Source organism: Lissotriton helveticus, chromosome 8, assembly GCF_964261635.1.
Source record: "Lissotriton helveticus chromosome 8, aLisHel1.1, whole genome shotgun sequence".
In the NCBI taxonomy this organism is placed as follows: Eukaryota; Metazoa; Chordata; class Amphibia; order Caudata; family Salamandridae; genus Lissotriton; species Lissotriton helveticus.
This window is the reverse complement of record NC_136069.1, coordinates 378,393,654-378,417,460: the sequence shown is the minus strand read 5'-3', so window position 1 is coordinate 378,417,460 and position 23,807 is coordinate 378,393,654. Positions and strand designations below refer to the sequence as shown.

The 23,807-nt window shown below is 43.8% G+C and overlaps 1 protein-coding gene across 2 annotated transcripts in view; it reads left to right on the top strand.

Moving 5' to 3' along the window:
* DCLK1 (doublecortin like kinase 1) overlaps window positions 1–23,807 on the top strand; it is a 1,138,541-nt gene that overhangs the window by 105,610 nt on the left and 1,009,124 nt on the right. For both annotated transcript variants that reach the window (XM_078657178.1, XM_078657179.1), the window contains exon 3: window positions 20,715–21,061. In XM_078657178.1, coding sequence (XP_078513304.1) covers window positions 20,715–21,061 — 347 coding nt within the window. The remainder of the gene's footprint in view (window positions 1–20,714; window positions 21,062–23,807) is intronic.

Sequence of the window (23,807 nt, the reverse complement as noted above, 5' to 3'; positions counted from 1 at the left end):
ACTGCTGATGATGTCACATATTACATCATTCATGACATGGTCAGTGACATCACTGATGACATCACTGATGACATCTCAAATGACATCACTGATGACATCACTGATGACATCACTGATGACAACATCCAGTGACTGTATGTTTCTGTAAAGTTAAAATGTGTCTTACATATTGAACAATGAGTGGAAGTATAAGTGTCTGGACAAAGGATTTAGTAGGTGCATGACTGAATGTATGAGTGAGTGATTAAATGTGTCTCACTGAGTGCATGGGTTAGTGACTAAACTGTCTTAATTTGTGCATCATTATGTCTGTTGTTCTGTAAACTGCTGCATGTGTAGATCAGTAGCTATATGATTAACTATATGGGTTACTGATTGATTGTCCAAGTATTTGTATGGGAGACTGAGTGTGTGTGTGGCTGGCTGGGAGGTGTGTGACTCTGTGCAGATCAATGTGTACTTGTATCAATGATTGTATAAGAAGGTAAGTGTGTGTTAGTATATGTTTGAAAATGTAAGGTGCTCTATGTTTAACTGTATAGACAAGAAAATGGAAGTGTCATTGATTCTTTACAGGACTGACTAGGTGTGTGAGTAACTCCATGGATGAGTGGCAGACTGTGAGTGTCTGTATAGGTGTATGAGTACATATGATAGTGTTGTAAAGATGAGTGATTGTGTTTATGAATGATTGTATGGGTGAATGAGTGAATGTGTGTGTAGACATAGGAATCAGTGAGTGCGTATGTAGTAACTAGTATTGGTGTGTCAATGGTTTCAAAAATTATACTCTGTATTTAACACTGGGTGAAACAGAGGTTATATTAAAATGTGAGGAGATGCATTGTATTGTCACATGAATGATATCATCAGTGATGTGGTCATTGATGTCAAATGAGATGTCATCAGTGATGTCATCAGTGATGTCATTTGAGATGTCATCAGTGATGTCATCAGTGATGTCACTGACCATGTCATGAATGATGTAATATGTGACATCATCAGCAGTGGATTGCGGGTGCGCGATATATAGTTAGTGCAACTAACTATATATGGAATTTCAATGGTTTTGTGTGAGTAAAATAAGGTTTTCTAAATGCTAATTCCTAACTATATATGGTCTATAACCTATGGTTTTTTCAGTGAATTTTCAAGGTTTTGTAAATGCTAATTCCTAACTATATATGGTCTATAACCTATGGTTTTTTCAGTGAATTTCATTGGTTTTTTAACAGCTAATATCTGTAGCTGTAAAATGTATTCTTCTTTAAATCCAAAAATATATTTTATATGTTTATTAATAATTTTTTTTAAAAATATTTTTTTTTCTTCGTTCCCGCTTCGCGAATCGGGAAGCTTCCCGTTAGCTGACCTTGATGCCGCGAAATAGACCGCGAGCCGGTAAACGTTTCTTTACCGCAACTGCCGCGTTAGAAAACAACATCGTGACGCCTCCCGTCCGCATGACGTTTCACGTTGTCGCGTGATACGTCATATGACGTGCTACGTTAGCAAACTGGTACGCTTACCGAGTCGCAAAGCACAGGTTTCTGGAAGCAAAGCGGGAGGCCCTGCAAAGCGCTTAACGTAAACACAGCAGGTCATGTGACTTGGTAATAACACTTTTCATTGGTTCATTTCACTTTTGGTTTCCTAATGATGTAAGACTAGGTCATATAATCTAAAATGAACACTTTTCATTGGTTGAGAACTATTGTTTTTCCCAAATGATGAAAATCCCTCCTTCTTTCCTCACTCTGACTTTCATCATTGTGAGAAAAAGACCCTTTGTTACCAGTGAGCAATGGCTTCTTTAGTAGCTTCAGCTGGTGCTTCCCCACCACCTCCACCACCTCCAAGGAAGAGTGGACCACCTGCTCAAGTTATAATGCAGCAAGAAGAGGAAGAAGAGGAAGAAGAGGAACAGAACGACGAGCACGAAGAGAGGCACTTTTTGCCTGAGGAGCCCAGGACGTCTCACCGGAAAGAAAACTTCATTTGGCAATTTTTTAAAATTCCCAAAGGTCAGAAAAAAGTAAATGCAAGATACGTAACTTGCCTTATATGTCAAGATAGACTGTCCAGAGGGACCGACAAAAAATACAGTTTCGGAAACTACACAATGCATCGCCATATGACTAGGTGGCATCCTAACAACTACAGTGCTGCACAGTTTCGTAACGACCTAGATAATCTCCCTATTATGGCCAGAAGATCTGTTGTACCGGAAGTAACGGGACCAGAGGGCAGGGAGATGGTGCCAAATATTCAAACGAGATTTCATGAAGTAAAACACGTCTGCGTACATTGCAGTGGATTCATTTGCTACGGAGAAAGAAGCATCACTCTGATCAACAGAGCTATTGACTATCATATGCAAGTTTGTACGAAACGCCCCAAATAATAAATACTTTTTTTTTGTTTTGTTGCTCCTGTTGAGCCCTTTACAATGAATCGTTTTCATTGCCCCCTGCAAGAAAACCCCAAAAAAATATAAAACTGTTCAGAAAAATTCAAAAAAAGTAAAAAAATGTTCAGAAAAATAATAAAAAAAATATAAAACAACAAAAACAATAAAAAAAAAAGTTCTTTTCAGAACTACCTCCCCGTTATTAAAAAGTTGGTACAATATTTGGAACTGTGCCAACCTCTATTTCTCGTAGTACGCTTCCCAGTTCGCTCGCCGGTACGCGAACCGGAAGCGAACCAAAAACAGTAAGTATAAGGGAAGGAAACAGACACTTATGTTAAAAGAAAGACAGCTATAGGGGAGTAAACTAGAGATACTATTACCCGTAATCCACTGCTGATGATGTCACATATTACATCATTCATGACATGCTCAGTGACATCATCAGCAGAGGATTGCGGGTTTTTTGGCAACGTGCCTTATCCACGGTTTAATAACGCTGCCTTTTGCTTTATATAAGTTTTCAAATTGTATGAAATATATACCAATAGGTCGTTATGAACCTTTAGGTAGTGCTTTTCTTCATGAGGTCTGGTCGCTTCCATACACATACAGATGTTTCAAAGATGATCAAGAAGTTTATCTGAATGGAGAGGAATGCACTGAGACGCCAGATCATTCACTAATGTGTAGGCACATACAGTTACACGGTTCATGCAACAAACACCGACCAAATATAGCTTGCGTGTTGCAAGGCACGCCAGTTCCTGCTATCATCCCCACGTTCAAGTTGTTGGAAAATGGTAGTTATTTGATGCTCAATAATGAAGATTGTTCTGGGTTAATTAAAAGTATTCCTTTTATCGTAACAGTAAGTGAACGGGTTATTTGCTGCAGAAATGTTCTATTTCCTCCCACACATGAACATAGGGAGTTTTCAATCTGGCCACAAATACCAACCTTGGGAGCACATTTCAACGGCATGGCAAGAATAAGAGCTCTTTTGTCTCAGAGAGAGGTGGCCTTGAGTTCGGCCCGTGAAACTTTCGTGCTTCACATAGCGAACACCCGTACAGAGGTGCAGACCCTTTTAAATACTGATTCGCCTTTGCATTTCAGCGACATGGTTCGGACTATCTTTGACGCGTCCTCCACAAAGGCCCTGGCGCACTTTTTTAAAGTTGTTACCAGTGGTCTCGTGACTTCATTTGAGAAAATCTTTGGAGTCATCCCTGCTTTCTTTCATTCTATTTTTTCCACTCTGCTTCGTGGATTCCCATTTTTACTTGCATTACCAGCGGACGCTCTTGTGCTTTTTTACATTTTTAAATATGGATGTCCCTCCTGTGCAAGCTCCCGCCCTGCAGCTGCTGACACTGTTCCGCAATCGCATGCTAGAATATTATGGCACAATGCCGTTGGCGATATTAAGCACGGCATATGGATTATCTTTTCGATTCTCCTACTTCACCTGTGTCCAGCCTGTATTTCACTGCCTGACCTGTGATTTCGATTGGGCCATTGATTTGTGTCTCTGCGGACCGGTTTCTCCTGACGTCGACTTTAATCAGCTGATGACTCCTATCATTACTCACGAGTTGGTTTGTCCTGGCGAAAGGATTATGGCTGTGGCATTGATGCATGGACTAATTGGTCCCTGGAATTTACTGGCGGCAACACAGTCTTTCTTGGAACAGAGCTTTCTTGAAAACCCACCGAGCTGTCCTCTGATGGTGATAGAGGATCCGGTGCTGGGAGAGCACGTATGTTCTTTTCCGCTTTTAAATTGGATGGCTGAACTCTTTTCGGATGAAGACGGTGACTTCCTATTGGAGGCTGTTGCAGCTTATTTTGCATACACAGTTATGTCATAGACCTTTTTCATGTTTGATATGCTGAAACCCACCGAGCTGTCCTCTGATGGTGATAGAGGATCCGGTGCTGGGAGAGCACGTATGTTCTTTTCCGCTTTTAAATTGGATGGCTGAACTCTTTTCGGATGAAGACGGTGACTTCCTATTGGAGGCTGTTGCAGCTTATTTTGCATACACAGTTATGTCATAGACCTTTTTCATGTTTGATATGCTGAGTACTAGCATTTCATTGACAATTCATTGACTTATTTGTCAAGTTTTTATTATTTAGCTTGCCTATTGGCTTAAGACTCGATAAAGTACTTGGCTGTTTTATTTTTCTTTAGCATTAAATTTTCCTAGTTTTTAATGTTTTACCTTGCGGACCGTCCACATATAAAGTTGCAATCTGCTCTCATGAGATGGCACTTCTATTATCTTATTCAGTTAGTTTCCGGATCATGGGGAGGTGTCATCTAGGTCCTGGATATCTTTACACCGTGTTAAGTTAGCATGGGCTCATTACCGGTTTAAACGCCATTTTTCCTTTTTTGCAACTTCTGCACACGACACTTAGTTGTTGCTTTAGCTTTCAACCTAGTAGTTCATCGTGGTTTACATGAGAATAATATGTTATTGCTCTACTATCTGCTTTGCTTGTTAAACTATATCTGTACAGCGAGTGCTGAAGTTTCAAGAACAACACGATACAGAATTGTAATGAGGTCTGATCTCCACGACTTCATACTCATAACATAAGTGCAGCTTCTGCCAATTCTGGGCATGAGGCGGGTTTTATATTGCTTTGCCGAACACACATACACAACAGTTGATGCGGTTCACATGAAGAGAGAGCTGGTGTATGCTGATGTGATTCCTTCAAATCTAAGACACTAAAGTATGGGCACGCCCTAAACCAACACAAACAGACCTTCTTAGCAAATAATATAATATGTGTATTAGGGAGGGTGAGATATAAGCAGCCGCGGGCCGTGGAGGGAGTTACGGTGGGGCAGGGAGGCGGGGAGGGGGAGGGGCAGGGTGGAGCCCTCTCCACCCTGCCCCTCCCCCTCCCCGCCTCCCTGCTCCACCGTAACTCCCTCCACGGCCCGTGGCTGCTTATAAGTGTTGCTAACTCTTATTCATTTACAGCATGTTAACATACTGTCACCATTCGCTTTTTATGTACTAGTAACTATGCTGGTAATTTTGCTACTGATAATATGTGTACTTGTATTATCTAAGATACTACGCCTGAGAAGACGGCATTAGTAAATAAACATTTCAAATACACATGTGTTCTTCTTAACTCCATGTTCTGGTTTCTAAGAAATATATAACGACCGACTGTTCATGAGTTCCACGTATCCTGAGGTACTATAAGTTCATATTCTGGATTGTCTAAACATTGAGAGTTTGTTATATCCAATGTGACACTGTACCTAGCTTGCTAAGGGGTTTTTGATTACTAAGGTGAGATTTGGGACACCCTAATTCGCCGAGGTTCCAATCCTCTGTCCACAGTTCTGTGTGAGAACAGAAACCCTGCGACAGGGGCACCCCCGACCCTTGCTGGAGCTTCATCACACTTGCGATACAACTCCAGCAATGCGCCACCTTTACGGCACAGATACATCACGCATCTGTGCTGTTTTTGCCCCATGATGCGCCGCATTGTAAATGCAGCACACCATAGGTGACGGAACAGCGGCACAGAATGACTAACACATCCCTGGTGATGCGCCAGTCATCATAAATCTATCCCTATGCTTCTTATCTTGTTAGAGATGAACCGCCATATGTATCATCAAAGTTTTTTGCATTTCCTAAATAGCGAACTTTAAGGAATAAATAGCGATTCTTTACCATTCCTAGTTTGCGATGAGCTATTTGCTAATTACAAATTACCCATTCATTTCCTTCATTTCCATAGGGCGGTTGGACTCACTTTTAGCTCGAACGGCTGAATGGATTTCCACGAAACTTGGCAAAATTGTAGGGACTGGTAGCCCGATGTGCCTTTGCTATGTCTCAAGATATATGCTCCAGTGGTTTTTACGAAAATTAACTTTGAAAAATATATATTGGGCTACATTGGCCTATATATATGTTGGAGCCCAAATGTAGCCCAATGAAGCCCAATGAACCCCAATGTAGCCCAAAGATGGCCGCCAGAGACAAAAAAAACAAATGTAGCCCAAATATCAGCCAGATGTAGCCCAACTATAGCCCAGTGACAGAATGACCAATCAGCTTTGCAAACCTCCGTTACGCGAAGCGGAGCGCTGTTACAGATATATATCTTTTTTTGAACGTTAATTTCTCAAAATCCACTGGAGCACATATATTGAGACCTAGCAAAGGCACATCGGGCTACCAGTCCCTAATATTTTACCAAGTTTCGTGCAAATCCATTCAGCCGTTCGATTATTATTATTATTTTTTTTTTTTGCCCCGCGGGGCCCTTTTAAAACCTCCACATCAAACCTAGGGGGTCAGCGAGGATCTACTATGCCCCCTTATGGTCATTTGCCCCTTCGCTTTGGCCTCCTCTTGTCTCTCGATCCTACCGAGAGACAAGATGGCGGCCGCTACGGACTGTTTGGAATGTTTACAGACGCCGGAGAACCAATCAGCTTCGCTTCACAAAGCTCCGTTGCGCGAAAAGTACGCGTACTGGAGCGCTGCCCGGCCCGCTGTTACAGATATATATCTTTTTTTAAACGTTAATTTCTCAAAATCCACTGTAGCACATATATTGAGACCTACAAAAGGCACATCGGGCTACCAGTCCCTACAATTTTGCCAAGTTTCGTGCAAATCCATTCAGCCGTTCGGGCTAAAAGTGAGGCCAACCGCCCTATGGAAAACTCAATGTTAAAAACAAGTTTTGGGACCCCCCTTTTTTCTCGGCCCCCCCTTGACGAAACCCCCCCAAATTTTCAGGGGCTGCTCAGAAACGAAATGTTCCATTTTCCTGAAAATTTCAGCCAATTCCGTCCACAAACGCCAAAGTTATTAGACATAGAATTTTCAAAAATCCCATAGAGAAAAAATCCTAACTATATATACCTACTGGCGACCGCCAGTAGGTAATATATATATATATATATATGTTATAGGGAGGGAGGCTGAGTGGCCCCCATCTCAGCCAGATTTCTGCACCGGGAACCCAATCCACCGGGGCCCGGCCTAGAGTGTGGGTGCCCTGGGCCCACCCAGGGCACCTACTGCTTTTGATGGGGATACCAGGGGGAGCCTGAAGGCCCCCACGGTCCCTGCCGGCTCCCCGTCTCCTGCGGGAGCCAGTATTGCATTTACACACAGGGAGCTGCTAACATGCAGCTCCCTGTGTGTAAAAGCTAATTGTGCTCTGCTTCAAGCAAGCAAGAGAAAATGCTCCTGCCAAGCCATAGCAAACAGTTTTGTCCCGGGGGGTGGGCACCGGGGACATTGCTTGAGCCGGCCCTGCGGGATGTAGGTGCACAGGGTCATTATTGGCTCCTGGATGAGGGCTGCGTGACCAATTCCTTTGCTGGACACAGCCCCAGACCGGTGGCAGTCCCCAGGGTTGCAGGGGGGGGGGCATGTAGCCATCCCACATTAATTTCTTATTTAAATACATTTCTTATTTAGCCCCAGGGAGCCACTCACACATCCAATCATACAGACACTTACACACCCATACAGTCACTCATACACTGTGAGCCACCCATACAGCTACTCACACACCTGCTCACTCACCCATACGGCCACTCACACACTGAGTCAGTCACTCATACAACTACTCACAAACCTACTCATTAACCCATACAGTCACTCACTCATACCGTCACTCACACACCCACTCACTTACTATTACAGATGCTAACACATGCACACACTCAACTATACAGCCACTGATAGAAGCCCACTATTACCAATACAGCTACTCCTACATTGAGTCACTCACCCATACAGCCACAGACGCACCCACTCACTCACTCACCCATACACCACTTATGTACCCACTCATTCACCCATACACCACTTACATACCCACTCACCCCCATGTACCTACTCATACAGCCACTCATACACTGATACAGCTGTATGGGTGTATACGTGGGTGTCTGGGCGACTTAGTGGCTGTGTGAGTGACTGTATTGGTGAGTGAGTTGGTTTGTCAGTGGCTGTATGGGTGGGTGAGTGAGTGGCTGTATGAGTAAGTGACTGGTGTGCAAATGACTGTGTGAGTGTTTGTTTAAATGAGTTGATGTGTGAATGGCTGTATGGATGAGTTTTCTCCTATCAGTGCAGGTCTGCAGAGAACCGCACTGACAAGAGAGATTCTTCCACCTCCCTTAGATCTGGCAGGTGAGACCACAAACTGCCATTTTGTCTCCACATGCGGGTCTCTGGACACCCATATACAGATATAAAATGTACCTATTGAAGTTGAGTTGTGGCATCATTATGCGCAGATAAAAAGAAAATCACTACTCTTATGTAATCATGTGTTACTACTGAGTTGTGACATCAAGGTGCCTTCTGTCAGAGCCACAGCAGAATGGGAAAGGAGATCACTGATGTGAAGTACAATGTCTGTCACAACATGGGCTAATTAGCTTTTAATCGCTTCTTATATTGGAATGCTATTTGATTGTTGGATTTTATCATGGAAAAGCCGGAATATATTGGTATTTTGGGACACATTCTATCCCACAGATGGTTTTGGAAGTGATCTAATGTTGGGGCCTTTCTTAACTGCCTGACCGAGTTGAATGCGTTTTGCAGACAATCTTGCCCTTAAAACCCTAAATTCTGTTTCCACACAGTACCATTTTAATTGGATTTATTTTTGGTAACAGGAATCCCTTACAGAAATATTGCAGAGAAAATACTTTACTCATTTTTTCTAACCCGGTGCAACATCGATACTCTTTTTTTTTTAATTCTAGATGAAAATAGTACCTCACTTATGGGTAATGGCAAAGCATCACAGAGACTATTAGTGATAACAAAAGTTATCACAGTATTGAAAACACAATTACTATACTGCCTTCTGATACATACATTGTGAATATTATAATTCATCTTATTTAGAACATAACCGAGGGTGTGCCACATATTTATACATTGTTTTTACCTATTTGCCTACTTTATATTTTTGCACATGTTAACTTTAATAAGTGGTATTGTAGTGTAGTTCCTATCTTCCCAATAGGCTCTGCGCATTGGAATAATACCTACAGCAGTAAAGGCCTAGGCCAGACGTTAACTAGGTCTACTACTGTCGATACTAGACTTAAAGTTTTGGGTTTGCCAGCGTAGCTCAGAGTTCGCTAGAAACTTTCTCGAATGTTCAAGGAGGACTTAACTTCCCTGATTAGACAAGAAGGGATTTAGTTTCTGACAACCATAGAACATGACAACTTTGCTCTCCCCTAATCAAGAGTCAATCTCGAGAGTCGTGTGAACAAAAGGCAATTTATTTTACTCAGTCAGTACGTGCATTCTTAGTCTCATCAGAATGTAGAGAAAAGGAAGAGACGGGCGTGTTCAATAAAAAGGTGTTATTTATTGATCAGTCTCTTTTCTCGTACAAGAGAAATGGATCGATATTATTGCAATACTTATAGCTAAGTAAAGTGCATACATTAAAAGCAATAGTATAAAGTAATACTGTAAAAACATTGATATGGTTTCTAAGCCATAAGATGTTTTAAAATGAATAAAATATATTACATACACATATACATTTGACTAAACGTACTCAACTGGTGTTTCTAGATACGCCTACCCCGTGTACCTGACCTAAGTCTAATACGTGGGCGGGAATAGAAAGTTACAGTTTAAGTTAAGTTTGTTTTGCCAAGTGAATAACTAAAGAATTCTCTGTGAGGGGTTATTCAGTTCTGTACCTGGAAGTTAGGTTGAATGAGGAATGGTATCTCTCTCTCTGGTCTCGATATTCCAGGCTGCCTGCGAGGGCTACCCAGAAACGCCGGGGCTGGATTCTCGGCAGGAGAAAGCAGCGCGTCTCTCAGCGCGTCAGGAAGGCGGGGCTGCTGCCAGCGGGGTCTGCTCTGCTCTCGGCTTCGGCAAGTATGGCTGCTCCGTCTCGTCACCACGCGTGTGTTTGCATATGGCAAGATCGGTAATATTTATACCTTTAAGGTGCCGAGATTGACGTAAGGATGGACATAGATACGTCAATAAAGATGTCATACGACTTGCTCGTTAGCACATTCTTTTACTAAAGTTCTCGGTGAAATCAAAACAATGGCCGCAGGGTTTTGCCCAGGTTGTCATAGGTTTGATTTGTTATGAGAACTCCGTATGCCTTATCAGGGGCTGGAGGAATATCGCTTGTCTAATTAGATCGCAAGCGTTATGACCTAATCAGATAACACGTTCCTGTGCCGTAGTGTGACTGCGTCAGATAACGGTATCTGCATCATGGGGATTTTCTGCCTCATGGGCTGACTGTTAGTTAACTTGTTGGTTTGTTTAACTAGAATAGGGTCAGGAATAGGGGGATCGATTCAGAACCGATAGGAATACATGACAGTATACTGTCTCTGCATCATATGAGCTTCCTAACAAGAATTATTGTTGACAGCACTGTGTCCACAAGTTATATTTTCTATAGTATATTCCTGAAAGAAGAGACAAACATGTATTGTCCGGTGGTGTACAGTTACAGCCGTAGTGCATGCTTGCATGTATATAACTTTCTGCTCCTTGCTCACACTCAATTAATCAATCAATCTACATTTGTAGATCATACACAGAAATTCTTTCTCCTCCACGAAGGGGGCTGTATGGAGGTGGAGGGGTAGGGCGTTTCAGGTCTTGGCGACGATGTAGGAGAAGGAGCTGCCCTGATTCGGCTGCGATGGATGCTTGTGGTGTATATGAGGGCGAGTGCGGTTGAGCGATGGTGTCTGCGGGTAGGTGGAGTTTCAGTCGGTGGTTGATGTAGGCTAGTCCTTGGTTGTGTAGAGCTTTGTAGGTGTGCATGATATTCTTGAAGTAGCATCTTTTCTGGATGGGGAGCCAGTGAAGGTCACTAAAATGAGGGGAGATGTGGGACCGTTTGGGAGGTCCAGTTGAGTCTGGTTGCTGTGTTCTGCATGGTCTGGCGCAACACCAATGTAGATTACATTTCAGGGGTGCTACAGGGTATCCTTTGGACACCCCTGCACCCTTGAAATCGCATCCTTATTTGCGAGTAGCTAATTGCTAATCGCAAATAAGGAATAACTCCCCATTCATTCCTATGGGCCTGTAGGCCCATAGGAATGATGAATCAGGCTGTAAGTGATTTGTAAGGCCCATAGGAATGATGAATCAGGCTGTAGGTGATTTGCTCAGAATCACAGGATGTTGAGTGTCATTGCCGAGACTCGGACTCGGTTCCCTAGATTTGAGATCGACTACCATTAGCCATTAGGCTACATCCTCTCCCCGATGTTGATTTGGGTGTAGATTACATCTACAGAGCATTGCCAGAGTCCAGGCAGCTGGTGACAAAGGCCTGCGAGACGGTCTTTCTGTGTTGTTGACGATCCATCTGAAGATTCAGCGAAACATGTGGAGAGTGTTGAAGCACGAGGAGGTGACTGTGTTGACTTGTCATTTAACTGCTAGTTGGGTGTTGAGGATGATGCAGAGGTTGTGTTCGTGGTCTGTCAGTGTGGGTGTTGGTCCAAGGTCTGCTGGCCACCAGCTGTGGTCCCTTACAGAGGTGTTCTTCCTGAAGATGGGTCCTTCTGTTTTGTCAGAGTTGATCTTGAGGCAGCTATCTCTCATCCATTTGATTATGTCTGTCATTGTACTGTGAAAGTTGGTTTTGGCCTTGGTAGGGTCTTCAGTGAGTGAGAGAATGAGTTGAGTGTCTTCGGCGTAGGAGATTATGTTGAGGCCGTGGGATCTGACGACATCTGCAAGAGGGGCATCTAGATGTTGAATAGGGTGGTCTGAGGGATTATCCTTGGGGTATGCCATAGTTGATGTCCTTGGGTGCAGAGGAGAAGGGAGGCAGTTGGATGCTCTGTGTGCATCCTGAGAAGAAGGAAGTGATCCATTTGAAGGCGTTCTGCTGTATGCCGGCATTGTGGAGCCTGTCAATGAAGGTGAGGTGGGAGACGATAACAAACTTAGCGGAGAGGTCAAGGAGGATCAGAGCCACAGTTTCTCCGTGTTCGAGGAAAGATCTGATGTCATCTGTGGTGGCGATAAGCGTGGTTTCAGTGCTGTTTGGCACAGAATTCTGATTGCGAGGCATTGAGAAGTTGGTTAAGTTCCAAGAATTTGGTGAGCTGTTGGTTGATGGCTTTCTCGAGCACTTTGGCTGAGAAGGGAAGTAGGGAGTATGGTCAGTAGTTTTTGAGTTCGCTGGGGTTGCCCGAGGGCTTTTTTAGGAGGGGTCTGACCTCTGCGTGTTTCCATCCATTTGGAAAGGTTGCTCTGGAGATGGAGGTGTTGAGGATGCTGGTAAGCTCTGTGTTGATAGGGTCGGCTCCGAGGTTGAAGAGATGGTGGGTCTTTAACATAAGCAAGTTACCCTCTAAACAGCACTACTTTAGGTCTAAGACAAAGGGGGAAGCAAAGCAATGAATATAAATGAAATAACCTACTACACCTGTATTACTTCTTCAAAGGCTAGAAATAGCCCTAAAAGCTGGGCATGTATAATGTGTAATGAGTCCAACCTTGTGTCATGCCCATACCTTTTTTATTAATTTATTTTGATGTTTATTTCAATACTCATTTCTTTGATTAGCAATCTTTTAATACATTTTACTTTTCTCAATTGAATTGTACATAAAACAATATGTGAATACGTACAATATACAAGTGGAGTGGTGTGGCTCACTGGTTAGAGGCGGCAGACCCGGAAGCAGAGGTCGGCCCGGGACCAGGGTTCGATTCCCGACGCGGCACGGTCTTGGGCCAAGGTCAGCGGACTCGATAATTCTCGCCTCGGTGCCTACTCTAACCATGGATCCCACTCAGCAACTCTGGGCAATAGCTTGCTTAATCTCCACTTACGGCCCCATCAGCGCCGGGGATGCTTGTCTTCACCTTGGAGGTGCCCAGGAGGGACCATCTCACAGGGAAAGCCAGGATGGGTTCCCCAGCGGTATACAGCGCCGGGACGCCCCTTTGCTGGGGCAGCTGTGCGCTTTACAAGTATACAACATTTAACATATACAGTGCTGTACAATGTGCTCAATCACGTATAATGCCTATTCTTAACAATGCATACAAAAAATCAATACCTCAAGTTGGTTTCATACCCCCATCCATTAAACTTCACTCTCTCCTCTACACACATACACACTCATACACTCATTGCAATTATTCACACCTGTCTTAACCTATAAATACAATCACTATCCCAGAACAGGAAATTAGCTATTTTTTTCCTCAGCCATTGCTGTTTTGTATGTTGGGGTCTTTGGGTTCCGTTCTACGTACATTTCCGTGGGAAATATGTTTTACATGGCCACCTTCTTCAGGACCATCAAGGGGGACAACTCTGGATTGGTGGAACAACAAAATGTGCGTATCTTAGAATTCTTAGATGTTCCTTCTAGAGCTTGCAACAGGTACAGTACCAGAAACCAGAAATTTCTATCTTCATTCAGTCGGCTTAGAAGCAAAATATATGTAGATGTTTATTAAATTCAGATCCAATAAGAATAGTACAAAGCATATTTTTCTCTGCTGAGGGAATGGCATCACTCAATTTGTATGTGACTCCAAAGAGATAGTGGGGGCAGGAGTCAGTGGGCATCCAGAGTGGATGGACGACATGATGGTAGAGGTGGTGTGCAGCATGAATGGAGACTAGGTGGTTAGTGTTCGGCTGGTAATTACTGATTGCTTGTCGAGACTGGGGGTGGTGGGTTGGGAAATTGAGGTTGTTGTAGATCGTGGCTATCTTTCTGTGGAAGTAGTCCGAAAGGGAATCGCAGAGTTCTTGGGAGGAGTGGATGGTGTTCCCTGTGGCTGCTGGGTTGGTGAATTCCTTAACAATCTTGAATATTTCCTTCATATTGTTGGCTGTAGTGTTGATGCGGTTGGTGATGGCTGCTATCTTGGCTTCCTTGATACGCAATGGTAGTGGCTAAGGGATGCTTTGTGGACAGCTCTATTGCAGGGTCCTTGGAAATTTGCCAGTGCATCTCAAGTTGGTAGCAATTGGTTTGGTGATTTTAAGCTCTCGGGTGTACCCGCTGGCTTGTTCCAAGGCTTTGTTGGTTTTGGCTGGTTTCGACAAGGCACCTTCGTTGGTGCATTTGGCCATCAAGGTGGCAAAGTTCGAACGGTCTGTTTGAGATCTGCTGAGGTTTCCGGTTGAGTGCTGCTGAGGGATTGGGCCCATTGTGTTTTGGTTTCTTTTCTCCAACTGTGGTGGGTGGCACTGTGGTGCATGATGGTTGTTGGTTGAGCTCTGCCAGAGATGATAAAGTAGACTATGACGTGGTCGGTCAGGTGAGCTCTGTGACATGAGTGAATTGGAGTCTGTCGCTGGAGGTAAAGATGGCATTGAGTGTGTATATGGCTTTGTGCGTTGGTTCAGTGACATGTTGGGTGAGGCCGATGTTGTTGAGGCACTCTAGGAGGGAGGCGGTGTTGGTGTCGTTGATGTGGAAATTGAGATTGCAGAGCAGGATGTAGTGGTGGGAGTTGATGGCCAGGGGTGCAATGAGTTTGGAGATGGCTGGTGAGGGTCCTGGTGGTCTGTAAGGAGGGTGCCTTTTATAGTGGTCACAGCGTCTGTTTGTATTCAGAAGTTGAGGTGTTCCATGAGGGGTGTGGGGTCGTCGTTGGCGATGGTGCATCGGATGGTTCCCTTGAAGTTTATGGCAATGCCTTCACCATGTATGTTTGCACAGCCTCTGTGTATCATAGTCGATGGATGTGGTGGTGGCAATGTCAAGTTTTGATGTGGGGTGAACCAGGTTTCAGTGATGAAGGTCACATCAGGGGAAAGGGTGGTGATGGTGCCCCAAATTTCTATGGCGTGTTTGCGGAGGGAGCTTGCGTTGAGCAGGATGCATTGGAGTGGTGCTGGGTTGTGCGTAGTCTCATGCGTGTGAGGTTCGATGCAGTCCTGTGGTCCTGTTTAGCATGAGAAGTGGCAGTGGTGGCAGGTGAAGGGTCTTTTGGTTGATCACAGGGAAGCTGTGAAGCAGTTTTAGTTGTGGCATCAAGGGTCTAGAGCCATGAGGTCCTCGGCGATGTAGTGGTGGATGGTGGGAAGGCCATGGGTTTGGACGATGGGCTGAGACCAGGCACGGCTGTGCGCAGACCTCCGGCACAGCCGCACTACAACCTCCATAATTAGTCCTGAGGGTGAGAGGGGCTAAATTGGAAGGTGCAAGATCAGGCAGGAAATGGCGGGATGGCAGTGAAAACAACAACAGCGGGACCTTAAAAACCTCATCCTTCCGTGTAGCATATGGAATGGGTCTTTTGTCTGCAATTTGAACTTGCACTATTTGTGTAACCTGAGTAATAGATTAGAGGGCTGAGCTTAGACGATCTCTGCAAGTCGTGAGTTGGCACCTGAGCCTGCAACCTCTATATATGTGACTTTAAGCATTATATATCTCAGCACCTTTTTGCATAAAAGACTCTGCACTGTGCATTGCCTGCACATTCTTCTTCTCTACTCCCATACGATTTCCTTGAACAGCTGTAAAATTGACACATGGATTCCTTAGTATTTTACCACTCTGCAACCAGGATACAGACAGCCAGTCTGTTTTATCAAAGTTCCCTAGTATTCCCTGGATTTAGATGTAGTATTATGCCACTTTGTGAATTGCTACTTCACAATCATTTAGGTGCACTACCTAGATTATTTCACTACTGGTTTCAGTCTGCATGATGGTATATGAATTGCAATCTGACTGTCTGCTCTTAGCACTTACTAGTTGTTCTTCTGAACTTGGGTGTGTCCAGGGACCATGGCCCTTTCATTATCTGCCTCTCACTACACAGTCCTTTTTTTAGGGTGCATTCTTTCAAATGAATTGATGGATTCAACGGGTACCTATTTTAATATTCGACCTGCACCCTTCTTGGCCACATATGCATGCACATGGACGCCTCTGAGGATATGGCGGCACCACTTAGGGGCCTCACATGGAGCGGAATGGACTACAGAAAGGACAATGATGGTTTGGTCTCGCAATTGAACCATTGGGCTTATTGGACGTTTGATCTTGGCCGAACTCCAGTCTTTTCACCACCTGAGGAACTATATATACTACTGATATTATCTTAGCACTCTGTATTGTCTGAGTTATCTGTGTTCCTGCAACCCTGTGAACTGAATTATCAGTGCCTCCTGGGCATCCTTGAAATGGATCACAATTTGCAACCCTCTGTGCAACTGGTTTTCCACAAGAGTACAAACGATTTCTCCAGAGAGGGCAGTGTTCTTCCCGCCAACATTTCCCCTATCCCAATTCAACGATTGACTACCAGCACATGTTCTACTTAAACCGCAGCCACCAACACCAAAGAGACGCTGAAAATGCTCTGGCTTACCTCCCTTGTTGTTCCCTGAATCTGCCTTTGACCTCATTCACTGGTTACCTCAATCATTTCATGCCTCTTTTGTTTTTTGTCCACACACCCTGTGCAATCCACAAAGGAAGGGATCTCAGACTCCTTAGACAGTTATTAACAATTATATTTTACCAATGCTCCGAATCCTTCGCCTTGTTAAAGAATAAACTTATGTAACAGCCTCTGCGTTATTCAAAATAGAGATTGACATAATTTGCCTTAAAATTTTCCTAGCCATTGATACAATCCTAAAGTCACTGTTGGATAATTGGGCTTATCCCATCTAATCCTAGATAATCTAAACCTCTGTTCAATTAGCCAATGGGGGAGCATATTCTTGTTGAGCTTCTCTCAACTCCCTAACAAATACCTTTACCAGATTCACTCGATACAAACAAGTGATACCCCTTTATTCCATCCTCCTCTTTGACCCTTTGACCCACTGCTCCTAAGTTTGTTTACTATCCTCAGACCATCTCCTTATCCAGATGCCCATTACTACACCCTCATCTTTTCTATAAGTACATCAAAGTTCTCCAGATAAAGACACACAAAAACAATTACATTTATCTGAAATAAATTAATTTTGCCTGGCTCAATGTCTCAATTGCACCTCTATCACACAGCAAACCTTTCCTTTAACGTTCTGGTGAGACGGATGGCTTGTTGTTATGTGCCACACCACTCTGCCCACAAAGCTCTCTTACTATACAAAAAGGTCTATATAAAGAGTTCAGGGAGGCACTCAATACCAGTGTGACACCATTGAATTGGCTCTGATGGTGATAACTTCACACCATGTACTAGGCTGAAAAGAGATGAGGCACCATTATATAGTTCTCAAACTAAGCAGGTTTTTGTATCTAACTTACAAGATCAGAAACACATTTCCCTGAGTCCCTAAAGGAAAATATTTACATGGCCAGTAGAGATATTGTCTTAGCAGGTCCTTTAGCCGCGTGTTGAAGCTGGATGGAATGTATATGCGGAACACTAATTTATGGTGTATTGGAACTCTGGGAAGAGCTATTTCAATGTGGAATCAGATGGAACCATGGAGGTGATGAGAGGAGGCCATGCACTTGCCACTGCCCACTGCTCCTGGCTTATATTTGTATTTTCATGAATAAATATGCTTGATACTATGGCGGCACCAAGAACACATCAATGTAACAGCAACAAATAACACATTTTTGAAGGAGTCATAGGAACCCTCCTGATCAAGAAAAAGCAGTGTTGAATAACCCATTCAAAGGGATAAGCCTCATTAAGGCCCTGGCAGGTGGCTCACTGTGCTTCCTGATTGCATCATGCATGTTTTCCTCAAGGATCAGCACCATGACAGAGAGCTAATGGACTCATCAGCCAAATGTAAGAAGTAATTGCTCTACAGTTTGGTCAGCTGCTATCAAAATAACAACCAGTAAACCGTTTTTTGACCAAATATCTGACTCCCCGCACAAGGATCCTGTGGGCCAACCAATCTTGCACAACTGCACAGGATTGTGTCCTATGCAGACGACACTCAGCTGGTGTTTACATGGCAGGAAAATGCCCGGGTACGCTAATCAGCTCTTGCCTCTCAGCTGTGTTCAGTTGGCTGGCCACAAACCAGTTGAAATGTAATGCGGGAAGACTGAGCTACACTTTTTGGCAAGGATGCTGAGACTCCTCTGCAGGTCTTCTAGCCAACAGATGTTCCTGCTCCTGCAGTGAATAACCTGGTGTTAAAAAATCTGGCGTTTAAATTGGATAACCAGCTGCTATTCCTCGCTCAAGTTAATGCAGTAGTAGGCACCTGTTAAGCTTTGCTGTGTCTTCTGCGAAAATTCCTGTTTTTTCTGTCCAGAGCTGCTAGACAACAGGTGATTCAAGCCCTGATTATATCCATGCTGGATTATGGGAACGGGCTCTATCTAGGCATGCCTAGCTTTTTGCTGGACAGGCTTCAGCTTGTCCAGAATGCAGCAGCCCATACCATTTTGGGCTCCCTCGAAATGTGCATGTGTCACACCTTCTGAGGAGCCTTCATTGACCCCCTGTAAGGAAAAGAATAATCTTTAAAACTCTGCTCTTCACACAGAAAACCCTTTACGGGGCAGGACCAGTTTACCTCACACGTAGGATTTCCTTCTATACCCCACATAGAAATCTTCGCTCTTCTAATCTGCTGGTAGCCAATATACACTTTAAAAAGACTAGGTCGGGAGGTAAGGCTCTCTCCTACCTTGGACCCTTCCACTGGAACAAAAGGCCCCTACATCTGAGAAACATTGAATCCATACTCCAGTTCCCCAAAAAAATGAAAACCTGGCTTTTACCCTGCCCCTAATCTTTCTTCCTTGCTGCTACCTCTCAGCTTCAGTGCCAGGACACTCCTTGGAGTAGCAATGCGCTCTACAAGTACTCCCACATAGAAATAGACAGTACATATAAAGACACCCATGGAGCCCTGCCTGAATATATAACTACCTGAGCACCCTATCGCAGATACCTTCTTTAGCTATATATTGCAAACATACATTTGCCGGGCAATAGGCCCAAATACTATAGTTCCAAATATTTTAGTCAGTTTCGACTGTCAAATATTCCCAATTGCAGACATTATCTACATTTAGAAAACACTTGGGGCCTCATTTATGAGGAATGTGCCTAGGGCAGCGCAGCAAGTCTTCTTGCTGTGCTGCCCTACACCAATGTGAAAGGGCAGGAAAGCACTGTATTTATGTAATACAGTGCATTCCTGTCCAGCCTAGCACCAACGTAGGCACCCTTGCACCATGGTGAGAGGGTGGCTCCATTGCAGGCAGGGTTGGTTTTGTGCAAAATGGGCACCTTCCTGCACAAAAACAATCCCGAGATGCGTTTTCCTCTTTCTATGTGTCCTGTGGAATGCAGCACACCAGGGGCCAGATGTAGGTAAATATATTTTACCGACTCATAAATACCGAATTTTACCGATTCGGTATTTATGAATCGGTAAAATATAAGGAGGGAGATGTAGGTAAATCCAGATGTGGATTTACCGAATCTGTAAAAGTCGGTAAATACCGAATTTCACAAGGGTGCAGGGGGTGTCACTTTGACACCCTCTAGCACCCCCAAAACAGGTTCGGGTGCCATGTGGGCAGGTCTGCCTGTCATATGGCACAGGTGTGCATGCACACCGGAATCGGTATTTTACCATCAAATTGAATTTGATGGTAAAATACCGATTCTGTAAGGCTTGTGGGACTCAGAAGAGTCCCACCTACATCTCAAAATTACCGAATCGGTAAAAATACCGATTCGGTAATTTACAGAATCGGTAAATTTACCGATCGGTAAATTTACCGATTCTGCCCCCTACATCTCAAAATCCATTTACCGGTCGGTAACGGCCGAAATCAGCCGTTACCGACCGGTAAAAGCCTACCTACATCTGGTCCTTAGAAAGAGAAAATACGAGGAGAAATAAAAATATTTCCCTTTGTTACGCCTACTCTGGGGAGGTGTAAAGCTTTGGCGCTGCCCCACGTTTATGTTATTTAGTAAATCTGGGCCAGCGTCAAAATCGATGAGGGATGTGTGGGAAAACCCATTGCAACACCTATGGAACACCTCCTTGACGTAGTGACTTGCACTGCTTTGTCTTACTCCATATTTATAAGGCCATTCATTGCAACGCAGTCTGGCTTTGTGTCACCTTATAGGTATGATTGAGAGGCTTACGCCACCGGCGCCTCATAAAAAAAGTGACACTCCAGCAGTGCGAGCCTCTCATAAATAAGCTCCTTGTTTTGAAGTTGAAGGAATCTAAGTATTGTGTAACCTTTCAAGTGTCTTTCAACTATAATTTTATTTTAAGGCAATATTTTGTCTCTTTATGCTTGCAGGTGAAAGTTACGTATGTGGATCAATAGAACCATTTAAAAAATTGGACTACACAAAGAATGTAAACCCAAACTGGTCTGTGAATGTAAAGGCAACCACCTCCCCTCGTGCTAGTGCCCCTGTGGCAGCTTCAAAGCCTGGACCTTTGGAAACTAAGGAGAGTAAAGATTTCATCAGGCCCAAGCTAGTTACAATCATCCGGAGTGGTGTGAAACCTCGCAAAGCTGTGCGGATCCTCCTTAACAAGAAGACGGCACACTCGTTTGAGCAGGTCCTTAGTGACATCACCGACGCCATCAAGCTAGACTCAGGAGTGGTGAAGCGCCTGTACACGCTGGATGGGAAGCAGGTAAGGTTTTGAGCTTAGACATTGGTCCCATTGAATACAGACAGTTAAAATGTGCTAATTTGCTTGTTTTCATTGTCATTAGAATTGTTGAATCTGCTGCAAGAAACACATTTGAAATTGGGTATTGATAAAATTGGATTTTTTTGTCAAGTGGCGGCAGGGTGCTTAAAATGTTCCTCACCGAATTTCACACTTATTTTGCTTTTGATAGTTGTATGGCCATTGCTGTGCCATTGCATATTACGTATAGGGGTGGGCGGAATTTTTAATTCCACCGGTGGAATTGGAGGAATTTAGTAATTCCGAGTTACTATTACAAAAAAGTTACACCACTCCGCTCAGCCAGTGGAATGTATTAGCACTGGAAAAGTATAACTGTCTGCGAACCTCCAAACAATGGCCGTTAGAGGAGGCAGAGGGCGGTGCATGAGTTAGAACACATCATACAGTTAGGAGTAGGTGGCAGAGATATAGATTGTCTTCACAGGAGGAGCTGCAGGGGAAGAGTGATACAATGGTGGCAAGAGACCAAGACCCTGAGGGATAGCCTGAGGGGGCCTGTAGGTGAGTCACATTGGGGTACGAAAAAGGGGCGGGAAAGAACATGGGCAAGGATTGCACATATCTCTGGGGAGTCTGGAAACAGTTCATATTAAACTAGATGTGCTGCTGGTTTTGTTTTATGTTTTTCTTGGGTGGCGCGCACAGGGGATAGTTTTGGTCGCGTGGTATGTTTGTGTCTAGTTGTTAGAAGTGGTAGTATATATGTCCATTGTTTTGCTGATTGAGGGATCATCTCCCAATGTCCTTGCATTCTGTTGGGTGAGTTTTAATTTTTCGATGGACCTAGAGGTCTAGATTAGAGGTATATCTAGGATGCAGATGTGAAGTTGGGTTCTCTATCGTTTGAGTGCTGTTAATGTGCAGTGAGTCTTGTAATCTTTCCTTGTGGGTTTCTTGTTTGGGGATCTGTATTCTTGAATGTGTTGCAGGCGCACCGATATTGCATTTCCCACCTTCACTTTCTGGCTAGTGGAGTTGATCTGCATATATTTAAAATAATGGGGGTTGAACTGTGAATAACTAAGGACCTATCAGGGGTCGTTTCACCTCTGGTTGTTTTACTGCTTGATCTCCTGAATAAGCGAGAAGTAAACATTCACGACTAGTGTGCATTACCACAGGAAGAAAACGCGACTCTCGCCAACTATTCTAGACTGAAAGTCAGCCACGGCCGGCAGTGGGAGTACCTGCAGGGCGGTGACGTGGGAAGGGGGTGGGGCAGGGTGGGGGGCAGTAATGTATGGATTACAGAGTTTTACAGGTAAGTAAACATTTAAATAAATAAAACAAATTTCGTTGTGCGCACTGCATCGCATTTGGGGATGCAGTGCACTCAATGAAATTCGTTTTATTTCTGTAAATGTTTACTTACCCAGGAAGTTCCGTAATCCATACATTACTACCCCTCACCCTGCCCCTCCCCCTCCAACTTCAAGTTGCATAGGGGAATGCAGATACTGTAAATTAAACTAATTAAAGTTTCTGTGGCCCCTTGTGGCCCCGGAAATCAGCCGCGGCCGGCAGTGAGAGTACCTGCAGGGCGGTGACGTAGGGAGGGGGCGGGGCAGGGTGGGGGGTAGTAATGTATGGATAACGGAGCTTCCCGGGTACGTAAACACTTAAAGAAATAAAACGAATTTTGTTGAGTGCACTGCATCCCCAAATGCGATGCAGTGCACGCAACGAAATTAGTTTTATTTATTTAAATGTTTACTTACCTGTAAAACTCCGTAATCCATACATTACTACCCCCCACCCTGCCCCTCCCCTTCCCACGTCACCGCCCTGCAGGTACTCCCACTGCCGGCCGTGGCTGCCGGTAATATCTTCTTTATTTAATAAAATAAAATGTCATTCTCCTGCACACACCTAAAATGCCCGCCTCATGGCTGTTTCTCTCTTAACAAGCGCCTGATGCCTTTCTGATGTCACTTGTTTTGGGATTACGTTTTTAAGTTTGTTGTATTATTGTCCTTTTTCTGTGTCCATGGTTTTAAATCTGCTTGTTGATGTTCACTCTGTAGTTGATCGTAGAGTGTAATCCCATGTGTAATTAGACTTGTGGTGTTTTTCGGAGCGTTTACCACAATTTGGAAGAGCAAAAGGACACATTTTCCCAGAAAAAAAGTGCGGAAAGATGATGATGTTATAAGAAGTAAGGTGGCAACAAGGTTCTCGTAGTTTCTTTATTAAAATAGCGATTCCATGAAACCGCGTCTTTTAATCTTGACTGACTACATGTTTCGATGTGACGCACTGCAAGAATAACAGGTTGAGCTATGCTTATAGAGAATTGTGGTACTACACACACACATTAGGCATTATTATTGTAACTAGGGGTGAGTGAAACTCTGCAGAATGTCACACACTCCGTAAATTCCACCCACCCCAAATTATGTCCACTATTTTTGTTATTGTAAAATTTTAATGTCACCAAGCAATCAAAACGAGGACTTATAATTTTCTAATATGATATCATCATAATAATGCTGAGACAGTGTGCCGACACAGTTCTGATTAATGGAGAATACTACATCTGAATATGTAGCAGCATTTGTACATCACAGTTTCAGGATCAATATGGAAGAATTCAGTCCAATTAGGGGGGAAATATTTCAGTACAATGGTGTATTGTAGTAAGGTAAGAGAGCTGTAACTGCCAGGCTCTGTCCAAGTTTTAAAT